At 38.8% G+C, this 14,218-nt stretch overlaps 1 protein-coding gene and 1 long non-coding RNA gene across 2 annotated transcripts; both read left to right on the plus strand.

The window, feature by feature from the left end:
* The first annotated feature begins 1,568 nt into the window (after nucleotides 1–1,568).
* On the plus strand, nucleotides 1,569–8,411 carry LOC125314251. The gene is made up of 3 exons (XR_007197812.1): nucleotides 1,569–1,579; nucleotides 4,813–4,817; nucleotides 8,283–8,411. It is a non-coding gene; the product is annotated as an uncharacterized LOC125314251 (long non-coding RNA).
* A 754-nt stretch (nucleotides 8,412–9,165) lies between these two features.
* On the plus strand, nucleotides 9,166–10,998 carry LOC115726060 (protein FAR1-RELATED SEQUENCE 5-like). The gene is made up of 3 exons (XM_030655777.2): nucleotides 9,166–10,014; nucleotides 10,101–10,257; nucleotides 10,919–10,998. Exons 1-3 carry the CDS (start codon nucleotides 9,277–9,279, stop codon nucleotides 10,996–10,998), a joined length of 975 nt encoding a protein of 324 aa, XP_030511637.2. The 5' UTR covers nucleotides 9,166–9,276.
* The last annotated feature ends 3,220 nt before the right edge of the window (nucleotides 10,999–14,218 follow it).

Consider the following 14,218-nt stretch of genomic DNA (forward strand, 5'->3'; position numbering starts at 1 on the left):
AAATCTTCTTGGTGCATTTTTCCACCCCATGCCTAGTCTAGACGCCTGTTAAATTAAGTTCAAACGTTTTGCTTGTTCAATCATATGCCAATGCTAAATGAATATGTGAGATGATTTTTGTTTAGAACTAAAATTAGTTCTAATTTTTATGCAAAAAATAGATTAGTCAAAATTTAGGCGTCAACACCGCTTCCTCGATCGACACCAGCCCCAAGTCGGTTGGGTACTCGAACGCCTGATTTCGCCTCTTGACCCATTGCCGCCCAAGAGATCGCACCCTAGCTTCGAGGTGGGAGCGATGATCCTCGAAGTGCTCATAGCGGGTGAATCGAACAATGTGGTTTTTGTCTAGATCAAGGTCAAACGTTGGGTTTTTGGAAGGGTGGGGAGAGGGAATGAAGTGGAGGAGAGGGATGGAGAGGCGGGCTAGGAGGAGAGCGAGGGCAGAGCGACTTGAGAAGCGGTCACGGCGGGTCTTACCGAATCTTTTTCAAAAATCGCACTCAACAAATTAACTCGCACGATTGCATTTCATTTAAAGTACCCGAATCATTAAATGTGTAGTTCGGTCGCCGTTAGCAAATATAATGCCATAGAGTTTCACTCTAAACCGCTATATGATGGTGGCATCAAAGAGCAGAGGATCTTATAGCGGGACTCATAATGCCTCAATGGCGGGACACAATTTACATCAAACACGAAAGCTCGGGAGGATACGGTGCTAGCCAGTAATCAAAGGAACAATCCGGGGAGAGGAGAGCTGATTCAGAAACACAACCCTCTTTCCCTTGAAATCTCCCGACGAATATAATGAGCGCAGTTCCCGAGGGTGATGCTTGCTTTGCCCTACAAATCGAACCAAGGGAAATGCTTAAACAGCGAGAACCAAACAGTCATGTGTTCAGCTTGATTGTAGTTCAGCTTGTGGCCAAAAAACGAAACAGAGAGAGACGTAAATTGGTCTGTCTAGGCGAGTTCCTATATATGAAGTAGCTAAAAGATAATGCGGGGTTGACCGCCATTCATTATAGCATCCCGAGAGTGACGGCCACCACCCCCTTGACAACTAATGAATCTCACTTAGGCTATTTATGAATGGAGAGTTCAAAGTTAGTAAACGAGATAAAAGATTATGGGTCGCAATACCTACGAAACCCCGTAAAAAAATGGGAATTTGGATTATCATACAAGAGTACCCAACCAACAAAATTTAAACACACTGATAATTGAATAAGATACCATAAGACAAACACAAATAAATTTGTAGTAAAGGAATGCAAATTTTGTAGATCTAAATGATGGCGATAAACCTTAAATGAAATGGAACAACACCGAGATTGATTGGAATAATGATGGCTATAAACCTTAAATGAAATGGAACAGGACTGAGATTGATTGGAACAAGTTTTTTTGTTTTTTGATGGAACAATATCAAAATATTTCAGGAATTATTTTACTGCTGCACCCTAAAGAAAGAAAAAAAGAAAAAACGCTTCCTCATAAGTCATAATATTAGTACTCCCATTCCCGGTCCGAATTTTATTTTCTTGAACCCTTTGGGGCAAACCGTGATGAAATAGTACTCTGGATGAGGTAACGTCCAAAATTTAATTATTGGAACCCCTGAAGGGCCGACATCAAATTCCGAAGCCCAATTCGCGATCAATCTCGATCAATTGAAATTTCAGCGTATCTCAAACTAACGGGCGGCTTTTAGAAGTTACGCGTATCAACCAGTGATTAATATCACGTTTAAGAATTTCTCGAGCCATGACGACTTTGGTTGTCATTCAATTGTGAGGGTCAATCACTAGTCTCGATGGACACGATCGTTAAAAAATAATTTAAGGACGTTTGGAACTCACACGAGGTCAAACAGAATCACCTGTGATCTAAGCATAGGGTATTACCCAAATCATTCCTTAATCATTCTAGGATTGGTCTATATTGGTCCAAAATATTCATTCGACAATTTTCATGCCAAAGAGTTAGTCCAGAATCAAGTTCTTAGGTCCACGTACTTGATTTTCTTAGCTAGCCATTCCCATTTGGTTAGTACGCTTGAGAAGGATCAATTCCAAGTGAGATTCGATTGAAACACATCAATGAGACCTTTCGTTTATTCAAAGCTTCGAAAGCGAGTCGAAATACGGGATGTCACAAATTATTTATCTTTGGTTCTATGTAGAAGTTTCAAGTTGATACTGCAAATGTATAGCTAAACAAGAAACTGTTCAAGAACGAATAGTTTTGATAGGGCAAGGAAAACTATTACATTGGCATCATGCATTGTCATTTAGTCCCCGATTTGAAGATAGAGTTGGCATGAGTCCCCATGAGAGTGAGCAAAAGAGCTTGGCACTACAATAGTATGAACACTTCCCTTTTTGTGGTCACTCAAGATCCGTAATTTGGATTTAAACACCATGAAAGATGGTGCGGGTGGGTTCAAGAGAGCCCTACTTCTTGACTTGTGTTGAGAGCTTAAAGCTTGAGTTCCGCTCCTCTAACCAAGTCATCGTTACCTTCGTCTTCCGCAGAGTCTCCCACTGAAAATCTCTCCCTCAAGAATCGCCTCAAGCTCCGAGAGCAAAGGCCCTTTTCGATTCGGAGGCATATAATATGTTTTAAGCGATCCGGAGGGTGTGTGGAGTAGAAATTGCCGACGATTGTGGTGTTCCGATGATAGATAGTGGCCGATGGCGGAGGCCTGTAGGTGGCTGAGAGTGACGTGGTTACAAGTTGGAAGTTTTGGTTTGGAGAGGGCAATGAAGCGAACCGAACCGAGAGCTGGTAGAGCAACAAAAAAAAAAAAAACATTATAAGCGAGTTCAGGTTGGGCTTGTCTTAGTTTCGAATGTTTAGAAAGTTTTTGGTTATAGTCTTTGGCCCAGTGTCGTGAGGCCTAGCAATGTCTGAAATCCAATATGATAGTGCTTTGGTAGCCTAAAGTCCTATTTTAGAAGAAATGAGCATGATCAATTACATAGTCTAAGACAAAAAATGTCATGATTATTGTCCTAAATTCTTGCAATGCTCTTTAAAATGGTTTTCCTTTAACTTCACGTGCTTTGACTTATTTTATGATTAATTCAAATGTTTGTGATTTGGTTGTTTCTACTATTCAATGGCATATCTTAAACCACCGCCAAACCTAGAGCTTCTGTTTCTTACATGGACTAGATAGATTATGCTTCAATGATTTGGAATGAAAATGCAAGGCATAGAAAATTGCCCGTAAAATGCACATGCAATTTTCCATTTATTACTTTTTTTTTTCTATTTGGAGTTCCTTTATTTTAAATGTATCCGAATTCATTTAAAAGAGTTCACCGATGTGAAAATCAAAATGAAAATAATTTTTGTTTATAATCCACATAATTTGATTAACTTAAGAAAAGAAAAGATAAGTGATAAATTTGTAAGTTCTAATTTACTAGTAAGGTTTGAATAATAAAAGCATTATATTTGGAGTATTGTACTGTGATAGATCATAATTATTAGTGCATATTACATATTTTCCTCTCTGAAACATCGGAACTTACCTTTAAAAGCATAGTTAACTTGCAAACAACCTCCGGATCACCGCACCAAGTCAATCCCAAAAGTATGAGCAACTTGTAAGGTGCACAGCTTACTTGTAACATCGATAGGATGTGATAAAGAAAAGTAGAATCCTCTTCCGGAACTAATTCCCCAAGAGACCATTGATAGCCATATAGGCGAAGTAACCCAAAGAACTAATGTAGATAGTCGTCTTGTGAGAATTGATGTAGGTAGTAGTCTAATGATAGGTATCATACATATTGACATTCCTACAAGGCATGATTGCATCAGGTTACTCGTTCTTTGCTCATTGACTCTGAAAGGTAAGTGGGTGTCGATGTGCTTCTCTGCTAGACTCTTAGCGTGCATAGGAGACTGTGGGAGTACACCATTGGAAGGAGGAAGTCCGAGTAATCCGCCTAGCACTGTTTGAAATCCAATATGATAGTGCTTTGGAAAACATTAGCCTAAAGTCCAATTTTAGAGGAAATGGGCATCATCAATTACATAGGTACCGATAGTCCGAGTAAACAATTGTCATGATTCTTGTCATAAATTCTTGCAATGCTCTTTACAATGGTTTTCCTTTAATTTCATGTGCTTTGACTTATTTTATGATTAATCCAAAAGTTCGTGATTTGGTTGTTTGCACTATTCAATGGCATATCTTAAACCACTATCTTACCTAGAGCTTATGTTTATTACATGCACCATATAGATTATGCTTCAATGATTTGGAATGAAAATGCAAGGCATAGAAAATTGCACGTGAAATGCACGTGCAATTTTCCATTTTTTTTTTTATGTTCGAAGATCCTTTATTTTAAATGTATCAGAATTCATTTAAAAGAGTTCACCGATGTGAAAATCAAAGTGAAAATAATTTTTTCTATAATCCACATAATCCGATTAACTTAAGAAAAGAAAAGATAAGTGACAAATTTGTAAGTTCTGGTTTACTAGTAAGATTTCAATAATAAAAACATTATATTTGGAGTATTGTACTTTGATAGATCATAATTATTAGTACATATTACATATTTTTCTCTCTGAAACATCACAACTTACCTTTAAAAGCATAGTTAACTTGCAAACAACCTCCGAATCATTGCATCAAGTCAATCCAAAAAGTATGAGTAACTTGTAAGGTTCATGACTTACTTTCAATTTCGACTAGATGTGATAAAGAGAAGTAAGTTGGACTCTGTTTTGAATAAGACATGTTCAAGAGAGAGAGAGAATCAGCGAGCTTTATCTAGGGGCAAGAGCAAGTTCGAGTGCAAGAGCGCGAGAAGATCTTGTCGATTCTAAGACGAAAAGCCACCGCCAGAGGCTTGTATGCCGTGTTGAAGAGAGAGAGGTTGCGGAAGAGTTGTGCTCAAGTGATGCGATTACGGGGTTATGTTACTATGCCGAAAGAGATCAAGATTCAGTTAATTTGACTAATGAATTCAGAATGCTCTTCACATGAGAAGAAACTAATGAACTTCAACTTTCAAAAAGACTCTCATCCTAAAATCTTGAAGAATTCGAAAAGAGAAAAGCAGAATCTGCGATAAGTTCAAGGCCATCATTCAATTTCAATTCGGATAAGGTCTCACTGAGCACTCACAGTGACCCACCTCCACTCTCATTGAACTACTAGCTCCGCCGCAGCCATGCTCTCTCTAGCCCTCATCAACACCATCCACGCCATCCATCCTCAAACCCCTCACTTCCCCTCCCCTCCACCACTAGCGTTATTCAGCCGGCCCAAGGCCCATCTTCGGCAGCCTCAACCATCCTTCTTGCTCCCCTCCCAATTCCACTCCCTCGACACCGCTAGCCACCTGGACATCCTCACCAACCGCCTCGGCCCTTGGCTCGAGTACGCCCTACTCATCCCCTCCCTCATCCAGGATATAGTAAAACTAAATACAAATAAGAGTAAGCACTAGAGTTTCCACATCTACGCCAAATAAAATGCTCTTCCCACTATTTATCTAGGAACATCTAGGGGAGAAAAAAAAAGGGCTTCAAGGACGAAGATTATACGGAGGTATAAAAGCTGTGACGTACCGTCTCGTGTTTGACACGACGGGATGAATCGACTGCCTCAACTACCTTCTAGCAAAGCAGAGCACAACAAGAACTCTTCGGTGGAGAAGGTGGTGGTGATTTGAAGATAGTGCGATGGTGGTTTGTTTTCGTTGCTAGTCCGTGTTGATTCATTAATGGTAGCTACCCTTTGTAGACCCTTCATAATGGAGTGCTTTATTGGGAGGTCGATCGGTGGGATTAAGGCTTGAGGGAGGTCCGCTCCATGTGCGATATTGTCTTTTTTGCTATATGTAGCGGAGATCCAAGGATGTCTTTTCTTTTCTCCGGGCTTTGACTTTGTTCTTGGGGGTATTCATATATCCATGAGCAAGAATACACGTGGCACCGGGAGCTATTGGGCCCTACTTGACCCTCTCTCCTCCCATCACTTTGGAGATGTTTGAAAGTTTTGGAAGATGTGCAAGAATACAGAGGATTTGGATTCCCTACCATAGTTGCTCAATGTCACGGGTAACATTAAGTGAATCTTCACCGTTCACTCTTATCCGACGTTCAGGAATTCGCCATGTCATCTAAAGGAAGGGGAGGCAAAAATTGGGCAGCACTTTTGAAATCTGGATATTCTCTCTCTTTCCTCATTCCTTTTCCTCCTCTGCCCGAATTTCCTTTGCTCTCTCCTCAATTCCTCTCCCAAATTTCCTTTGCTCTCTCGTCGAATCCGAAACAAAATTTCCTCTCTCCTCTTTGCACCTTCACGCTCCGTGTCGCCTCATTCCTCTGTCTTCGCCGCTCGCCTCCTTGGCCTCCCTTGCATCGTCCATCATCTCTGCTCGACGGGTCGCGGCTCTCCACTTCAAGGCCGCCACCTCCAAGCCGAGATTGGATGGGATCAGCTTCACCATAGCATTCGCCTGTGCTCCCTACCGCCCGCGAACATCCTCATCATCCTCGACTCCCCTCGACGCGTCACGGCTCTCCACTTCGAGGTCCCCGACTTCGTTTCAGCTTGCCCTCTCGCTCGCGTTGCCTCGGCTTGTGTGGTAAAATTTCTGATTTGAGCCTCGATGGTTTTACATGCGCGTATGAACTTGCCCGAGCTTGAATTATATGTACTCCCAAGAGAGAATCGATGGGCCAAAAGACTGCATTCACCTTCAAATCGCCCAATGGATAGCAAAGAAAGATTGCTCCAACAAGAGTTCGATCCTACCGATACTTATACATAACTTGTTTTCTGTCGGACCAAGTAATGATGAAGCCAATGAAAACCTAGCAAGGCTTAAAAGAGATCGCTCGCGTCGCCTTCGCTCGCTTCGACTTCTGTGGTAAAATTTCTGATTTGAGCTGTTTGCTTTACTTTTAAGCTTTGTCTATGTGCACAACACTTTAGGGCTACCCAATTTTTGATTTGAGCTTCGTGAGGAACTGTGATGAGGGTTCTTTGTAGTTTTCTAAGAGGAATTTTTGCTTGAATTTAGGCCCCGCATTTTCCTTCTATGGAGAATATAGATGGAATGCGATTACCAACTTGTAAGGATCATCCTTAATCCTTCACTAATCGCATTCTATTTTAATCAATGAGAAAAGCTGCATTTGTGTTACTCCGCAAAGAATTCGAAGTGTGTTGTTAACATCTCCTCTTCAAAGACACACTCATCTACTAGGAGTAGACTTTTTTAAATGAACCAACCGGTTTTTGACTTGAACCCCCACTTAGGACTGTTGATATGATGAATGTGGAAATTAGTGGAATCTTTAGATAAGACAATAAGTTCATAGAAGTGTTTCATCTTTAGTATGTTTCATCTTTTTCCGATGGTGGAGATATCCTCATGTTGAAGATTCCGAAATAGTTTTCATTTAGATGTTCCGATCGAGTCTCGGTGATATGAGTAATACCGGTCACCCCACAGCAAGAATACATATGAGGCATCAGCGCGTGGAACTTCAACTTGGAGGATTGAAAAAGTCAGGCTGCTCTGGTACATATTCTATACTATCTCGATCAATTCTAATCCTCCTCATATTAAATTGCAGGATTATCGTTTCTTCCACGAGCTGTAGTTTGCAATGTTGCACATTTTTTAATTCTTGGTTTTTTCCCCCTCTTTTCTGGTTGGGGTGTAAAGGTTAAGGGAAACATTTTCATTTAGCTTTGCTATGTTCCTGCTGTCTGCGATTCGGGGGAGGTCCCTAATTTGCAGTTGACTTCTAAATCAGCTCACATGCAAATATTTTCATTTCTAGTTGTGTCTGGAGACTCTACATTGTAATTACCTACTATAATGCATAAGCGCACTTTTTTTGTCAACAAGTAATTGTTTCTATAACAATTATCCAGCCATAAATACAAAATCTATTCGAGATCTCAATGCATGTGCTCATGATGCGTCGATTTGTCAAGAGAGCTTTTAGCTATATGTATAGCCTGAAGTTAGAATGTGCACAACTAATATCCACTTCATGTTTTATGACAGAGTTATGTGAGTCTCTTCAACCTCTGCCATGCTTAGTACTAGTGGTCAAATTATCCCTCAAATGGAGACTCCCTCTCAAATGGATGATGATGGCACAAGGTAATTAATATGTAGAAGTGAAAGTATGTTAGTTTTTCTTCTGTTTTATTGTTTGTTGTTCAAGTTTATCTTCTAATGGTGCTACTTTGTCCACTATTTTGTGTGTGATTTTATCAATAGTAATGATTGGACTCCACAAGTGGGTATGGAATTTAATGATGTTGATGAGGCGTGGGGGTTTTGGAAGATGTATGCATTGAAAGTTGGTTTTGGTGTACGTAGGAGAGTTACTAACAAAAGAAAGGATGGTTCCGTAACTTCTACATGCTTTTGTTGTGCGTAAGAGGGACATCGATGGAAAGATAAGCGGCTGGAATTAGTAAAAAAGCCTAGGCCTGACATGAGGATGGATTGCCATGCTCGAATGGGAATCAAATTTGTTCAAGGGAGCGGTAAATTTTGTGTGTATGATTTTGAGCCAAAGCATTCCCATCCACTCCATTTTGCAGAGTGTACTCACTTGATACGATCACATAGGCAAATAAGCGATGTCCAAGCTCAGCAAATTGTGTTGGGCGACAATGCGGGCCTCACAAATAGACAGAAGCATGACTTATCTAGTGTACGGGTTAGGTGAAGAGAAAATGTTGGTTACACAAGGATTGATCTAAAAAATTATCTTCACACTAAACAAGAGAGAGCTATGGAGTTTGGAGACGCGGGATGTTTATTGAGGTACTTCGAGAAACGACGGATCGTAGACACATCTTTCTTCTATGCTGTTCAACTTGATAGTAATGAGCAAATAACAACCATATTTTGGGCAGATTCTAGGATGGTTATTGATTATGCCCTTTTTGGTGATGTTGTGACTTTTGACACCACATTTTCCACCAACAAAGAGTATATGCCACTCGGTGTCTTTATTGGATTCAATCACTATAGAGAGCTTGTGATTTTTGGGGCTGTACTTTTATATGATGAAACTGCTGATTCATTCGGATGGCTTTTCGAAACATTCTTGGGGCACACAAATATAAGAGGCATGCAACAATTTTTACTGATCAAGATGCAGCAATGTCAAAGGCATTAGAAGAGGTGATTCCTGAGACAATATATGGATTGTGTACATGGCATCTAATGCAAAATGCCATAAAAAAATGTTGGTCATTTAATGAAGAGTGGATCTAATTTTTTGACTAATTTGAAGAAGCTTGTGTACGAATATGTAGAAGTGAAAAAATTTGAAGAGGCTTGGAACTCATTACTTTCAACATATGAAGCCAGTGACAATTCTTGGCTTCAAAATCTGTATAGGTTGAAAGAGAAGTGGGCTAGATGTTATATGAAATCTACAGTGACCTTAGGGATACGTAGTACACGGTTGAGTGAGAGTTTGAATGGAGATCTGAAGGATTATCTTATATGTAATATAAATCTAAATGGATTTTTCAAAAGATTTGATAAGGTGGTGAATGATAAGCGATACAAAGAGTTACAGGCTGAGTTTAATGCTAGAGAGAAATTGCCTACAATTTTGTGTCAAACATCACCTATGTTGCAACAAGCGGGTAAGGTCTATACACCTTCGATGTTCGAAAATTTTCAGGCGGAATGGATGAAAATTTTATCCCTGGTTATCAAGGAACGTAATGAGATGGGTCTCTTGCGTGAATATGTTGTTGGTTCATTTGGTGCAAATGAATTAGAGTACAAGGTCATTAGTGGCCCAAGCAATGAAGTGGTTAATTGTGCTTGTAATCATTTTGAGACCGTTGGGATTTTATGTTGCCATGCGTTGAAGGTGCTTGATAACTTGGACATAAAGTTAATTCCTAGTGCTTATATTTTGAAGAGATGGACATGTAAAGCAAGAGATGGAATATTAGAGAAGCATGGTTTAGCTACTCGGGTATAAGTTGCCGTTAAACTCTTTTTTACTCAATTTAGTGTTCTAATTTATTGGCAACTTCTAATAAATTCTATATATTCATTCAGGGGAATGGTGACATGGATGCAACTGATAGATATAGAGAGGTGTGTCCTGAGTTTGTTAAGATAGCAGTCAAGGGCTCACAAACTATTGAGAGATATGAATTTATCAAGAAGATGATCTTAATCATAAACAAATCTCTCGATCAAATGCCAATTGGAAGTGAGTCTCGGGGAAATTTGATAGCTTTAAGTGAAGATACGAGTCTCGTTGCAAAATGTACGGGCCTCAAGAAGAAAGATGGATACATAGGAGGAAAGCGACATAAGAGCTGTCTAGAGAATAATAAAACAAAAAGAAAGAAGTAAGGAGACACACCTCAAGCTTCTTCGCAAGCTTCTTTTGCACCTCACGTTCTTGGAAGTTACAATATGCCTCCGGGTTTTTATAGTAGTCTACTCGGTAGGTATGAGGCATCACAAGAATTGAATATGCCTTCCATGATAGCACCGCTTGGTGATGGGTAATGCACTATTCTATTTGCACTAAGTTATGTTCATTTTATTATATACATTTTATCATGCATGCTAGTTTCTGATTAAATTAACTCTTTTTATTTCTTCTATTTGATAGTCAGGATGTTATAAAAGATATTCCGATACACTTACGTGAATGGGAAAAGATCTTCTTCATCGGTTGGAGTCCACTTGAGTGTCATTGTTATCTGGGTATCTGTTTTGTGACTATAATTTTATCGTGCTCTTGAAATGCCTAAGTTCTCGTTGTAGAGATCTTACCTGGCAATGTCAATGACTGGTCATTCTAATGCTGTTAAGTCTAGTGCTTCTTTTGGGATTTTTAAATTTCTTTTTTTCAATTCCAGGATGGCAAGGAGAAGCGGACAAGTATGAAGTTGTGGATTTGTTTAGTGCTTGTTGTTTTTCTATTCCACTTAGTGAGTAGAGGCTTATTTGATGTTAATGTTGTCTGGATTAATGGTTTTCACTTTCCGAGGGACAAAGTTTTTCATATTTATTGACACTCGGGACATTTCATTGTGGATTTTTAGACTTATCGGGCTGCCTATACAGCCCTACTAGCTCCTCCGAACTTAGAAGATGCTACAATTGACATAAGGCAAGAGTTTACTTTAATACGCTTGCACGATTAGCTAGTTAGCTTCATTTTAGCTTGTTGTGGTCATTTATGGAGAACGAGAAGCGACTGGTAACGCCTTCATGCATTGTGTGTGTGTCCGTCTAGTGATATTTTATCATGAAGTTTGTGAAGAAGCTTGGTTGTTCCAGGCCGGATTTGATCATATTGATGGCTCCTGTTTCATGTTTGTGATGAAGAAGATGATACATCCGCATTTTTCTTTGTGAGTGTTCTGTTTTCTTATTTCCTACTAGAAGTGAAATCAGTTATCTCTTCTGGCATTAGTTTCTTGGTTTTTTCTTTGCGGCTGTTATTGCTTCGAGCTACTAGCTTTCTTCTTTATTGCTACATTATGGCTTACGACTGCATGGATTCAAGACTTGCAGTGACACTTTCATTTTTGCAAGACTTGACACTGCATGGATTCAAAGTTAGTGAGACCAGTAGTAACGTTAATGTAACATGTACTAAAGTTCAGTCACCACCAATGAAAGCATTGCAAGGAAATGATGGATGCTATGTTTTATTATGGTTCTTGCATCTCATTACTTCTGTATGTATTTTGTTCTTTGTTTGAACTATCAATTAGCAAGTAGATGTTAGAATTCACAATCTGTGTTCTCTCGGATGTAATCCACATTCAATTAGATGCTAAATTCGGGACGACCTTTTTTTTTTCCCTTTTTTTTTGGTTGCAAAGTGAAATACGAAGGTCCATCATCAAGAACAAGGGTTGATGCATTTCCTTATTGGTTTGTGTAATAACAACCTCTTTAGTTAATAACGACCTTTTTTTTTTTTTCATGTAATTATCTATTTAGTGCCCAGGCTAACAATCATAAGGAGCTTTGACAAAAAAGAAACCTTAATGCAATTTTAGCGAGATGCCAAACGTTAACTAAAAGAAAGGAAAGAAAAATGACTATTCATTAACGAAAAAGTAAACACACGGATCAAAGATTGTTTGGTTCTTCCGAATTTTTTTTTTCGTACGTGACTATTCGTACGTGACCTTGGAATGGACATCGGTCAACCTCATTGCAAAATAACGACAAAAGAAACTAATTCGGTGAAAACGCAAAAGCAAAGATTGTTTGGTTCTTCCAAAAAAAAATTTGTCCCTTTCCGAATTTTTTTTACTTTTCTTTTATATAAAGAAAAGTTTCCGATTCTACACTAAAAAAGGGCTTCGCATTAGAAAAGTGTGAAACATGAATGTAAAATCAAGGTCACGTACGAATTATAAAAACGACATGAGTTTGCACAAAGTGGATTACCCTTTCTTTTTACTTTTCTTTTTCATGTCCCCTTTAGAAATAAATTTTTTAACTTTTCTTTTATGAAAAAAGGTTTCCGATTGTACGCTAAAAAAGGCTTCGTATTAGAAAAGTACAAAAAGGGATATAAAACCTAAGTCAGGTATGAAAATAAAAATAAAAAAATGCGAGATTGCACAAAAAAGAAAAGGTTCCATCTCTCCCTTTTTTGGACATTTGCTCAGCACTTGTTAATCACCAATTTTAGCAAGATGCAGAACGTTAACTAAAAAGAAAGAAAAAAAAAGACTATTCATTAACAAAAAAGTAAACACGCAGATCAATGTAAATGAAATGCAAATTCAAATAATCGGACACGCAACATGGTCGGGTATATAGCGAAGTGGACTGGAATGGACATTAGTCAACCTCATTGCAAAATAACGACAAAAGAAATTAATTCGGTGGAAATGTAAAAGCAAAGATTGCTTGGTTCTTCCAAATTTTTTTTTGTCCCTTACCGAAATTTTTTTTACTTTTCTTTTATATAAAGAAAAGTTTCCGATTCTACACTCAAAAAGGGCTTCGCATTAGAAAAGTGTGAAACAGGAATGTAAAACCAAGATCACGTACGAATTACAAAAACGACGTGAGTTAGCACAAAGCGGATTACCCTTTCCTTTTACTTTTCTTTTTCATGTCCCCTTTCATTTTTTTTTTTTTACTTTCCTTTTATGAAAAAAGTGAATGGATATCGGTCAACCTCATTGCAAAATAATGACAAAAGAAACTAATTCGGTGGAAATGCAAAAGCAAAGATTGTTTGGTTCTTCCGAATTTTTTTTTGTCCCTTTCCGAATTTTTTTTTTTACTTTTCTTTTATATAAAGAAAAGTTTCTGATTCTACACTCAAAAAGGGCTTCGCATTAGAAAAGTGTGAAACAGGAATGTAAAACTAACGTCACGTACGAATTATAAAAAGGACATGAGTTTGCACAAAGCGGATTACCCTTTTTTTTTTAATTTTCTTTTTCATGTCCCCTTTCAATTTTTTTTTACTTTTCTTTTATGAAAAAAAGTGAATGGACATCGGTCAACCTCATTGCAAAATAATGACAAAAGAAAGTAATTCAGCGGAAATGCAAACGCAAAGATTGTTTGGTTCTTCCGAATTTTTTTTTGTCCCTTTCCGAATTTTTTTTTTACTTTTCTTTTATATAAAGAAAAGTTTCCGATTCTACACTCAAAAAGGGCTTCGCATTAGAAAAGTGTGAAACAGGAATGTAAAACCAAGGTCACGTACGAATTATAAAAACAACGTGAGTTTGCACAAAGTAGATTATCCTTGTTTTTACTTTTCTTTTTCATGTCCCCTTTCAAATTTTTTTTTTACTTTTCTTTTATGAAAAAAAGTTTCCGATTCTAGCTAAAAAAAGGCTTCGTATTAGAAAAGTGCAAAAAGGGATGTAAAACGTAAGTCAGGTATGAATCGGAGCCGAGTCCCTGTCAATGTTGTTAGCCGTCGAGGACTCTGGCGTGAAGGGCTTGGCGAGCACGTTGAGAAGTGGGGAGGTGACCATCGACGTGGCGGCGAAAGCCAAGCGGAGGATCCACTTGGGTCCGTGGTGGGTGGCCGTTTTCATTGCGCACGTCTCCTGCATAGGCGTTAACTTAACAGTTCCAAGGGACGGCAATGGTGGTGGCGATTGGATGATCCTCCACGGAGGCATCCTGAGCGGCATGCCCGACACCATCACTCGACTGCAGTA

Source organism: Rhodamnia argentea, chromosome 3 (genome assembly GCF_020921035.1).
Source record: "Rhodamnia argentea isolate NSW1041297 chromosome 3, ASM2092103v1, whole genome shotgun sequence".
Lineage (NCBI taxonomy): Eukaryota > Viridiplantae > Streptophyta > Magnoliopsida > Myrtales > Myrtaceae > Rhodamnia > Rhodamnia argentea.

Bases quoted from the DNA above. Each gene is read 5' to 3' on its own strand.
- LOC115726060 (XM_030655777.2), top strand. From the start codon at position 9,277: ATGAAGAGTGGATCTAATTTTTTGACTAATTTGAAGAAGCTTGTGTAC. The intron at 10,015-10,100 runs GTATAAGTTGCC...ATATTCATTCAG, and splicing joins AGCATGGTTTAGCTACTCGG to GGGAATGGTGACATGGATGC. The intron at 10,258-10,918 runs GTGAGTCTCGGG...TTTCAATTCCAG, and splicing joins CGATCAAATGCCAATTGGAA to GATGGCAAGGAGAAGCGGAC.